The 12824-nt window shown below is 44.1% G+C and overlaps 1 protein-coding gene across 1 annotated transcript in view; it reads right to left on the reverse strand.

Annotated features, from left to right (window-relative positions):
* T265_14454 (hypothetical protein) overlaps nt 1-12824 on the reverse strand; it is a gene marked incomplete at both ends in the record, with an annotated part of 57152 nt that overhangs the window by 24134 nt on the left and 20194 nt on the right. Inside the window, 6 exons of the mRNA XM_009173693.1 lie at nt 975-1073; nt 6288-6410; nt 7688-7747; nt 8529-8588; nt 10354-10403; nt 12090-12520. Of these exons, the coding sequence (XP_009171957.1) occupies nt 975-1073; nt 6288-6410; nt 7688-7747; nt 8529-8588; nt 10354-10403; nt 12090-12520 (823 nt within the window). The remainder of the gene's footprint in view (nt 1-974; nt 1074-6287; nt 6411-7687; nt 7748-8528; nt 8589-10353; nt 10404-12089; nt 12521-12824) is intronic.

The raw sequence follows: 12824 nt of genomic DNA on the forward strand, positions 1-12824 counted from the left end.
ATCTGTCACACTGCAATCAGAACTAATACAACTTCCAAGATACGTAAAACGCTCCACAACTTCCAGTACCTCTCCCTGGATTGTAAGGTGCGTGTTCAGTGACTGCACGTCCACAAGCATGACCTTACACTTTGTGGGTGCAAAGTGCATACCAAAGGACGGGATTGGTCAGGTCAGTTCGTCCAAGAATACTTGCGACTTTTCCTCCTATTCGAACATGAGAACGATGTCGTCTGCATATTCCAGATCGATTTTCTCCACCAGACCGATCAACCGAGTCGAATGCGCCTACCAATATGAATTAGGTAGACATTTCAGTGAATCTACGGCTCGTCTCCTGGCACGGAAAAGAGTGAACCACAGTTCGTAGCGGAGTTTTCTAAACGTCCTCCCACAGGATAACTGAGTAGGTAGTAAGTCGTGTACTCAGATAAAAATTGTCCTCTGTCGAAGTTGAGCATCAACTCCATGTCTTTTGTTCTTCTTACCCCTATATACTCAACTGAATGCACCAAGTTAACCGTGACCATGGTATAAGCCCTTATAATCAGAGTGGTGTTCAAGTGACCAGTCGAATGTACCCACAGAATCCTTTATACACTAAAAACCCGTATTATTATAAGACCACTCGATCGTAAGTCATTTAGCCGGTGGCGAAAAAGTAGCAACCGGCCGCATCAGCTTCTTACAATGACATCCATCTCATGTGAGACAAGTTAAGTGAGGTGAAACTTTTCTTTTTAGGATTTATAAATCTCAGTGAGCTTAATAAACTGCAAACGTTAATCTGAGGAAAGATGGCGCTATTTTACTTAGTTTCTGGTAGTTGAATATCGCTTTATTTGATTAGAAGGAGTAAATGCCTTGCGTGGACTGTCGCCCGATTGGCACTGGTTCTGATACCCAATCAGACAGCTCTTTACAGTTCAAGTCCTGATTACGGTTAGTTGGGTTGGTAGGTACCCAAAACCTACCGTTTTTGGTGCAGATGTTGTAGTTGCAAAATAATCCTTGATGATTTCGAGTGTAGAACTGTACGCATCTTTAGATGACGGCTCTCCATGCCAAATAATCTACCGCGAATATGAACATAAAAGAACAGGAACAAGGCATCAGAAGAAAATAAAAGCGAGTTGCTGGAGGTAAACTGTATGCCCAACCAGAAAACGGCGCAACCTGAAGCAAAACCCGCTGAACAATGTGCCCACAAACTTGTAGCTTACTTCCTTATAAGACTGCGGTTAGAAAAGTACACCATAAATTGCATCTGGACCTAAGTATTGCAGTGATTCTTGCAGGTCATATACGTTGGCTAGAACTTCGTTTTAGTAGATTCAAACACGGTTAAGCAACAGCAGGCAGACGGCCCCGAGACCTTGTACTACAAGAAACCGTGTCACGAAGGATACCCACAAATGCTGAGATGTTTCAGGCGAGAATGAACGATGATGCCAGGTGAGAAAAGGGACTAGGAAGTAAAGGCTTGTGAAAAGCTGTGCATATCGATCGACCGATAGTTGACTGAGACCATCAAATATGGCAGAAACAAAAGACCATACCAAAGGCTCCATGCGACTTCAAACAACCAACTGTGAACGGTCGTATGTAGTACTAGATAGTTCTTAGCTTAAGGCTAACCCCTGAGAACCAAGTGAACTAAAATTCCGAATTCTCCCCTCTATTGGGGAGGGGTCACCGGCGACCACAGTTCAGTTTTCCAGTTATTACTAAGTATACCTATACCCACGAGTCTCATGTGCCAGGTGGTCAGTTTTGGACAGGACCACTGGACGCCTGAATATTGTCCTGAATCCCCTGCATCGCGCAGCAAAATAAAGCAAAGCCATTTAGCATTGAGGCTTCCACTGTCTATATTCTACGTTTAATCGGATATAGGATTGGTATTTACATTCATTATAAGTCGACGCGAGCTACGTTTCCGAAAGTGCCTTCCGGGACACCCATCTCAGCCTAAGATACATAAAACAGAGTGCGCCTTACAACATTCGTATAAGTCTAAAACATGACCGATCAATAAAACCAAGGCCCCCTGAGAGGCCTTTAGATGCTTCTTAGTACAGAGGTCAGGATTAATCAATACGGCTGTCTGCTCCGTCGAAAAATGTCCTGTGTCGATTACACGGCCCATGATTTGACCCCAAATTCGATCAGCGTTGGGTTAGGGTCAGTTGACGTGGTATGAAGTTTTTTGGGCACGTGCTCATTTGCTCGATACTCTGTAAGTTCCACGGATATACACATCACCGAAACTGGAGGTGAATTGACAAATTCAATGAGTAGGAGATGAAGCTGAAGTCGGCGATATGATTGGCAACAGTGTCGTTGTCCGTGCATGTCCCTTCGTGTGCTGTGTATTAAGTCCCGGTAGGGATAAGTTAGGTGTCCGCTCGGATAAGCTAAAAGCATGACCACCGTAAATCTTTCTTCGGTTATGTGAACGGTACTTTCGGTGTTCTTTTGTGAAGGGATGAGGGTGGTTATTGGACCGCAGTACATCTTTCAGCCATTCAGTTTCCTCCGTGAGTGTATCAGAGGTACAGAGCTGGCTAGCTCTATGGAGGAAAGTAAGCACACGGCTGTAACATGACGGACAGAAACCCATGATGTATAGATATCGTCCAGTCCACGTAAGTTGCCAATACACGAAATGAGACATAGTACCAACAGTACTTCTGACAATGAAAATGTTCAAAATGCAAGTCTGTTGTCCTGTTCAAATTCACAGGCGTTAAAAGCAGACAGCAGATGTCCAAACTGTCTCACTGTTTGCGAGGGACCTGTTGGTTTCTGCCGACTCCTCAAGTTTGGCCACAAAAATTTCCGCTGGGGATGGTCCTAAAGGGTTCGCTACGGCGAAATCACAAACTAGGCGGCCACAGAGAGAGGAATTGGTTAAGGCCATATTGATTAATCGTCCTACCTCTTTCCCCTGGTCTCGAAAAGATCTAAGGGTCACTAGGAGACTGTCATGGTTGTTCACGCTGTTTGAGACTTACATAAATGTTGTAGGCTTCACGGTAACATACATCTTGTGCTGTTCGTGGGGGGAGTGCACGAGATGAACTCATCCCGCAACCTTGTTTTACACAATGCCTCAATGTTCACACTGATCAGGGGATCACAGTGCCTCAACATCCATCTCAGCCACTAAAAGTCCAATCCATTCCTCGGGTGGATGACGACTATGATAGGGTAGCCATGGTAAACACCATATGAAAGCTGCACTCTGCTCCAGATTTAGAAATTATACACTAAAATGGATTCCAGTGAATTGCCATCTTTGCAGATTTCACACGACTGGTTCACTTAAGTATAGCGCAAGTCGACGCCACTTATTTCGTATACTTGTCAGCGATGCTTCGACAGACTAGTCACTAGGCTGAAAAAACTACGTCCATTGAAATAGGGTATAACAGATGCGATAAAAAACACGCTGATGGTGTGACTTAAGCAGGCGTTTTGAATGTCCAAATTGATCGAATAAGTCTCGAAGAGCGGATTCGGGTGGCTAACAAGATGTCAGTGATTATCGCACCAACGATGATGAACAGTCATGTACTCATGATAGGCTGTTCTAAGTCGGCACAAGCGGCCAAGTCATATTCTACCTGCAAATGTTGGCGCTTTAGGAAGGGATGTTCTAGAGAAGAGTGAAAAGGAAGAAGGGGTGGAGGTTCAGTTCGAAAGCTTGTTTCAAGAAAGGGACCAAAAGCAGACTAGTGAGAAGCAAGTCCAAGTAAAATGTCACCAGCCGAGCGGATCTAGTATTCACCTGTATTTCATCCAAAGCGAAACAAAGCAAACGATGACAGACAAACCTTAGCCAGAAGACCAGTTAGGAAGTGAGAGTACACCAGCCGATGATATGCGAAAATCACATGGGCCAGAAGTAGAAAAATGAAAGACATTAGGACACTAAGTTTGGTGATAACTGCTTCCATTTTGCAACGTCATGTTATGGAGCTAACGGTTGGGATCTTCTACTAGAGAGACAATAAATATTACGTAGTCCGAAACATGTTATGAACTGGTGAAATGACTAGCTTGAATACAAACTTGTCCAACGTGAAGGTAGTCATGCTTACGGATTTAGAAGCTCTAAGCTCGAGCTCGCCGAAAATCAAATTCGGAATCTATCATGGATGTCAGAAGAATTATGCCAGTAGCTGACTGTCGTGAGATAAAAACACAGTGACAACAAGCACCAAACAGTAACAACTACAAAACATGGCAGAGTGCCCGTGGTAGTGGAACTCCGGAAACGGAGCATAAAACAGGTTTCCAAAAGTGAAAGTCACGTTGAACAGTAAAACCCACAACGAATGACAGGCCTCCTTCAAAACAAACTTTGGAGAAAACATGCCATCCGGAATGGAATATGAACACATCTACCAGACACCATAAGCCTCAGGCACAAAAACATGCGATCCATTCCACATAATTGTCAAAGGCGGCGAAACACTACATGATAAACTTAGTAGAAGTAATGCTTAACGACGAGAGGATGTCAGTGCAACTGAACTCTTCCGCTGTGATTCCGATCTACAAGACGTACGTGAAAACCCCTTTGAAAATTCTTGTCACATCAGCCAAATGGGTGCAGCTTCCAAATTGCTGTCTGGCGAACAAACCGGCATACTCTTGGGCAACCGTGCACCTTGCAACGAGTGCTTGAGCACCGTCACTGTTCCTTGCGGAGATACCATACCAGTATTGGTTACCCTTCGGGTATCCTAAACAAAATCTGGTAAAATCGATTGTCACGCTGAGTTCAAAACATCGAAAAGACCATAGACAGCGACTCCACCTTTAAAGATTTGTTACTGATAAGTTAGTCGGATATTCTTTGCTTGCTCCTGGCGCTGAGGGAACATATGTGACCACCAGGTGCTTCCTCAAAGAAACCGACAACACTGTAAACCACATCCGTCAAGAATGCAGTTAATCGTTTTTAAACACATTCCACTGCACAACTGAGTTTAAATAAAGTGTAAAACGTGGCACAGTAAAACTGGATGGGTCTAAGCTAACCTTCAACATTCCATGTGAACTACTAAGATGGTCAGTGAATGTGTCGACCCGGGCAGCTGCGTTAACCTCTGAGATGGCCAATAAGGGCAGAAGATGAAATACTTGGTGATCGAACATTGATGTTTCCAAAGCATTACTTGAATTCGTTGGGAACAGCGGATCAACAGGAATGCGGGGGCGTCGAGTGGGCTTTTTTGAAGGAAAATATACACAGACTAGCTACTGGCCGAACTCCATCAGTTACACTGGTTAAGTCACTAGGTCGGACGTCAACCATCAGAACGTCAAACGAACAGAACAATTCCAGTTCACAAATGTTGTAGATGGAAATGATGACCAGTTCTCGACTTGTATATGTAGTAGGAAACTTGTTTCAAACGGGCATCTTCCCGGATGAGGACATCTGGATTAGAGGCGTCCAGAAGGCAGTAGCAGACAGCCCAATCACCTTTGATAAGTAGCTGTCTTATTACGAAAAAAAGTCAACGTCCTCCTCCTTCAAAATTCGTTGGGAACAGCGGATCAACAGGAATGCGGGGGCGTCGAGTGGGCTTTTTTGAAGGAAAATATACACAGACTAGCTACTGGCCGAACTCCATCAGTTACACTGGTTAAGTCACTAGGTCGGACGTCAACCATCAGAACGTCAAACGAACAGAACAATTCCAGTTCACAAATGTTGTAGATGGAAATGATGACCAGTTCTCGACTTGTATATGTAGTAGGAAACTTGTTTCAAACGGGCATCTTCCCGGATGAGGACATCTGGATTAGAGGCGTCCAGAAGGCAGTAGCAGACAGCCCAATCACCTTTGATAAGTAGCTGTCTTATTACGAAAAAAAGTCAACGTCCTCCCTCCTTCAAAAGAATGGTTGTGCTTCCAGCATTACCCTGTTCCCGGGAAATGAGAAACAATGAGCTGGTTCTTGGCTGACACGTAGAGGTGGACTGACATATAAATCGTGACTCCAAAACCGGATTAAAAATGAATTGGACAGGTACACCCCACAGCTTCAAAACTTTATGACATCCGTGTACAGCGAAATGATAAATGTCCAGTTGCACAGAAACAGCATTCTACCACGTTACCCGCTGCTTGATTACTGCATGCCACATGGCGTCAGAGATACAGTGTAATTAGCCAACAACCCAAGATAGGGATTATCATAGTACCAATAAAACACAAGAGAAAACACCGTACAACGACGGAATTTTTGAGTGAGAAATTGCTTACCATGCCGCCAGATTCACGCTCGCGTAACCAGCTAACAAAAGAGCTGTCGATGTTAACTTTTTCTCGGACGATAGGGATGTAGAAACTGACATACGATATGGGTGGTTGCCTTGATTCATTGATCTGGAATATGGAAGAACAATTACGCCGTTTGTGAGATTTGGGTGATGTGAACGCAATGCGCCAGTAAAACGAGGGTTCGTGCATTCCGGTGATTTACTACGACAAGCTCATTGAGCAATGGCTTCTAGTTAAGAGGAAAGCAAAGTAAGATAATCAAGATCTATTTTGGCAAAAGCTCTGAGCGTCTAGGCAAACAACAAGAGGTTCCTTGAATCGTACTGAAACCCAAACGGTTGAGTGACGTTGCAGATTACGACTACATCGACGGAGCAGTTTACTGGCACTCCAGCATAACTCCAAAGCTTGTCTAAAGAAACAGTGACGGGACGTTAACTAATGTAGGTGGATACGGGCTGTTCGAGCCGTATGCACCGTGAAACACTTAGACCCCAGGTAGTAAGGCATAGAAATTCCACTGTAACTTTGTTTTGCTATGCTACATCCTATCCTAAGCACGAAATGAACCTCTCCCTATGGTGAAAACATTGAAAGTGTCATGGGATCTGGCCGCAGTTAGTAAAACAGGGCGTGAACAGATGTTGATTAATGAGCCACTGGGCGTGTCTTAGAGGGATGAATGGCCATAGCTTTATCCTTGAGTTGCAATCTCTGCCCTGGAATGTGCACAAGGATTCCGATCAGTTTTGGTACAAGTGTATTCAAAGGCATGTTTGCTAGAGTGTCTACTTGTCTGTGACAGCACGAGCACGTATGCATGACCATACTCAAACCAAATTGAGTGCAAAGCAAAACTCGGTGAATGCGATACGGGAAAAAATCGTTTGTTTGGCCTTTGAAGTACAGTTTGATACATTAGGGAGTACGTATGAACAGACCAACAGTGGTTAGCCGGCATCTTCGGTTAAGGTGGCAGGCTACGAAATCGGGGATATTTAAATCCCCATATACCAAACCATGACCGTCGGTTGTGTAAACTGGTAGTGTGAATAAGATGAGAAAATGGATTGACTCAAGTATTACGAGGTGAGAAAATGTAATGGAGCCACCGACAACATGTTTACATCTAACCAACAACAAGGCCCTCTGGTAGTAGGGGGAGTGAGATAACTCATCTCCATCAATATAAACATTGAGGAAAAAGTTACGGTTGGCCGTGGTTGTCCATGGCTGGTAACTGCGATAGTCCCAGGAAGTATATATGGATTTATAAAGGTGAACAAAGCAGTCCGAACATTACAAAATTAGTAAGATAAAGACATTGTACAGGATGAAGTACGTTAGACTAAACGAAACAGTGAGCACACAAGATAACTAACCCGATACAAGCGCTTCATCAGTTCCAGAGAACTTCGGACACCTTCTTCTTTGGATCGGCGCTAAAGCGTTTCAAATGGCATGAGGAAAAAATGAAGGTAATGTAAACTCAGCGGCGCTCAGGAGTCAACTGATAAGACCAGCTATACCAAGCTCACAGCAACATACCACTGAAACCAATCTGTGGCGAAAGAACCGAGAAAGTTGTAAATACGCAGTGGCGGTGAGTTCAGCACCCTGTAAATTAAGCGAAGCGGGTCGAGAGAGATGAAATTACTACAAGTGACGTCTTTGACATTGATGACCCAATCGCAGCCTCTCTGTTACACCCCCCAGTATGCTGCATAAAAGGAAGCATACTAAAAACGCAGGTTGAAGATTCAGGTCGCATGTGATAAGACCTAACAGGTTCTGACGATCGAAGAGCATAAAAGGTTGTCACTAGATGCTGGTCGTTGTTAGACATGAAGCATAATACATCGGGTCAATTTCAACCTCTCAAGTGCTTGATAGAGGGAATCAGGCAGCAAGTGACGAAAAGGCATCCCAGGTACTGTTGAGTCTTGTGCAAAACATTGGGAGCGCTCTATTGATGCGCTCCTGATAAGAGCTTAACGAACTCAAATGCGGACACAAACTCATGACTATCTGGAGATATCTTGTGAGCATCCATAGAACGTGCATGAGTGGCATTGGTTTAACGAGGGCGGGAATAATACGCTTCTAAATGTTATGCGAGTGGAAATCAATGCAGGGTTGGGTGGAGATGAAAAGATGACGTCACAAGCTCGAAATAAATGAAACTCATAGTGTATAATGAATTCCCATAGGAACAGGGCTTACCTCATAATCGGCGGTTGCAGGTTGCATGTTAAGTATGTACACAATGTGATTATTCAAATTCTGGAAAACAGAAAGGCGGCTTTTAGTTTCAGACACAACGGCGAAGAAGTGGGTGACACCAGAACTCAAAGTATGGGAGGTAGGCAAAGAGGGTTCACAGAGTTGAGAAAACTTCCGGCGCATAGTTATGGTGCATTTAAAATGGGAGATTGTCTAGGTCTAAATAGGAGCAAACGTGAGGATGAGGCGTGGTTCGAAGCACGGATTTCCCGGTTAGCAGCTTCTGTCTCTTAACCTCGAGAAGTGGAAAGAATTTGCGAACTTCGAAGAGGAAATATGGAATGGGCTGAAGACGAAAAAAATGAACCATTTTTCAGTTGGCTTGGCATCAATGGATCTCAGAATAAAGTGAAAAGCAGAAACGCAGAAAATCGATATTCGCCTAAATAAGACCAGACCCGGAGCGAGAATACTTTGTCAAAAGCAATATCATGATGCTAGGTGTTGAACGTCGGCTTTCCCGGTTGAAGTGCCACGTTTGCAACTGGAAATGCCAAATGCTTGCTTCTGAAGAGGGTCTTGACCAGAACATCATCAAGACACCCCCCCACCCCCCGGAAGAGACTACGCGGGGGGGGGGGGGGTCAAAGGTGACTCAGTAATGCAGATTGAGGAACTTTTCCACACCCAATGTACTAGTTACTTAGTTGAATACACTTGTGAACTTCAGCTTCGCCTCGAAAGGCACATGCTGGGCTGATTTTTTGTTTTTCTTTCGGAATCAATACCAGATTGGCCCGTGTATCCTTCATCAAAATCCCTAGCAGCCCATTTGGTCGCAGCACATCTGCCGTTCATTTCCACGTCTCTGGATGCACCTAAGAGCCCCCCTCAATTACCAGTGACAGCGTTATTTACATGCTACCCTCCACTTAGTCTAAATTAGCTGTGGTTCTGTTCAAATTTAAAGTCTACCCCACCACTGAGTCTTAAGTACGACCACAAGCACCATGCGTAATTTTGGAGCATCTCTGTGCAAAGACGCCATACGCCTCTATACCGAGTTCACGTCAGGGTTGGTCAGTGGCTGAATAAATCAGTCTTCGAAGCATTCATTCACTCGGAAGGAATCTAAGTGACGTTTTGCGATTTTATACAACCCAAACTAATCAACTATTCAGTATGGAGAGCTTGGATGCTCTAAGTTGAACGGTGGACGAGAAGTCCAAGAAAATATCATCTTAATGAGGCACAATACACTACACTAATTAGCGAATCGGTCTTTTTCAATCGGGAAAGTGAGGTTTAACAGAAGGAATCTGATGTGAGTTGCAGGTGATACCAAACAGTTCGGTGGATTAAGCAACACAGACATGTGGTTCAGAAGATACACACTAGAATATGATCACCCATAGTGTTGTAAGTCATGCATGCTTGGAGATTCTTTCCTGGATAAACGAGGATAGTGTTAAAGGCATGGGATTCTAACCACACACAAGAACTATTTATCACGCTAAAATAAATATGCATTGACTTCCTACCAGCATAGTCAGTGTCTTCTTTGTATAGTGCGGGGGGGCATTAGTGTTGAAGAGCTACGATACGGGTGGGGTCCTGAAAACTGTTTTCAGAGTGAGGAATTCAGTTGTCACAAAGATCGAACATATGAAACAGCATGCCTCGACGAACTAAGTTCACCTTAGAAACGTGGCTGTAGATATGTTAAACATCCGAAAAAGTTGAATCTACGTGGAGATCGTACAGCAAAAGTTCCGTTTGATCACGGAAAAACTGTCACAAATTGGTGTGGTCTGTTGAAACTTACTGTGACGAGTTTTTTGAAGTAACGAGGCTGCACTCTGGCGAACCACCGATCTAACAAAAATGAGAAAACGTATACGTAGCGAAATAAACATAAATCATCATCACTGACATTCTTTCATCCAAAACTATAATACTCATCTTAAAGAGCGATGAACAAGCAAATCGGGCTTTCTGCGCCTTGCCCATAACAAGAAGTACACAGTTAATCGAAGGCATCACGGACAACATAAATACCCTCCAAAGGCAAGTAAGACTTCCGACACGATAACCTCCCCAGTCAGACAGGGAAAGAATACCTTTTGGACTGATCTACATGATCCAACATCAATGTACTAGGCACAGAACACTGCAGAAACCAGTCCATGTGTGAATTTTGGACATAATGTTAGATTAGTAACATGAGGTTAATTTGAACTCCACCGAAAGGTCCCTTTAAGGATTACTTGGTTACTTGGTAGGCTGAATAGCTTTTGATAATGAAAGTCACCTCAAACATCGTTGTCGTTGCAGCGTATGGGCTTCTGTCCTGGGTGCAGATCATCTAAAGGTCACATGCATAATGCCACATTTTGCAGCACACGCCACAAGCACTCTCGAAAAAAGGAGATTCTGACACACTTTGAGCATACTGTTGGACGTCTTCCGTTAATCGAACCTCACATTAAGAGAAAATATGCAAGAGGAACTACCACGACTCCTATCAGAAAGCGGGAACTATTCGTCATTAGGAAAAGGCCCAGTGACCAAAAACCCTGTTCAGTTCAACTGGCTTTTTTTGCAAAAAGGTAGCTGAAATTTCTATCAAACTTTTGTCCTGCAAGTAAAGCCAATCTATGCATAAAAGTCAACAAGAAGTGCTTGAAATCATTGCACTATGTGCGTCACGAATCTCAGTGAAGACTTCAACAGGTAACTCCTCGGCTATTAGTCGAAGACTAAACTGTTCGATCACTTATCAGTAGGTTTACTAATTCGCACTTAGGTGGGACATAGCAACACGGATTCTTCTATCAGGGAATTCATATCACGTGCTGACTGGCTCCTCGAATGACGAGTTTTGACACAAAGGTTCACGAACCTTGTGGATTATTCTTCCTCCTGAACTTATTATGGTTTATCGGATAGCATGAAGGGATTCGGAGGCAGCGAAAGCAATTTTGCTCCAGAACTGAAATCAGCCTAGGCCGGAAAGCCTGTTCATTGTCTGGTCACTGACCGGGAGGTCGTGGTATCGCATCTACATAGAGATTTGTCAAGTGCGCACTGCTGATAACCAGGCAGCTGTAAATGTCTTCTCGGTACTTCACTTGTGGGACGAAACGTCTAACTCTCCTCATACTGCACCTCAGGTGGAAATTTCTGATGAGTTTGCCAAAAATACGGGTGAAAGGAGGAAAACTTTACGCTGAGAAGTCATTTATTAGTAAACACGAACTAAGGAGTTACCAAGTCATTAGACAAGAAAGCAAATATCTTATCTGCAAATATTCTTTGGAAACTTAACATTCTCACGCGCCCTCTTGAACCTTCCTTGCTACTCATTGAATATCACACAATAGTACACGAATACTGCAAAGCAGTAAGAACTTCCACTGCTAACTCTATCAGTACACTGATGGGGCACCTGAGATTGGGCATAAAACTGTGAAAATACTAACAAAACACGCTTTAGAGACACAACAGGAATATGTGGACTGATAGCTCACAATGATATAGTCAAAACAAGGGAACATCTACCAATGATTTTTGAAGGAGCAGGTTCCAATTGATTGATAGCCAAGGTGAAACCGTGCAAAACCATTCCAGGATTAGGGAGTCCAGCTAATTTCACGAGAAAAGGGCCAGCTTCTCCGGATTCATTCCAGTCCGAATCACTCAGAGGATGTTTGTCAATAGGCGCTGAAATATCACTGTGGCTGCTGTCATGGGAAACAGGCCGATCTGGGGCGCGCGGCGTATTAAGCAGGTCTGACACAGCAAGTACCATTAAACCACGAAGGCATTCGATGCTAGGGTAATTTGGTCGGGCAACATTTAGCACACCATCCATCAGTTTTTCGATGAGACGACGCAAGTTCTTGGGCTGCAACTGCCGGAATAATTGTTGCTGCAAGTCACGAGCAGCGTCCAGATCGACCCCATGTTGATCTCGACCAGTAGAGAAGTGACTAAAACGAGGGAGAATGCAAGGGTAAGGTAACAAGAAGCTAGTAGGAGAAATATCGAGTGCACTGATGTGGGGAAATCAGTAGATTCAACCCTATTACCAAAGTCCACACCCCGTGGGACGGGATGTACCAGTGGTTTGAGCGCGAATTTACTGACCGGAAGGTCCGTGGTTCGAACCCGACTTCTGCCTCTGGACTCCCCCCGTCTAGGCTTGGGCAACCTGACAGTATCTCAGGTGGCATGGCATGTAGGCATCAAAAAGGTGCTACAGCTGAACGATTATTTTATCATTATCCACACCCC

This window comes from Opisthorchis viverrini (genome assembly GCF_000715545.1).
Source record: "Opisthorchis viverrini unplaced genomic scaffold opera_v5_193, whole genome shotgun sequence".
NCBI lineage: Eukaryota > Metazoa > Platyhelminthes > Trematoda > Opisthorchiida > Opisthorchiidae > Opisthorchis > Opisthorchis viverrini.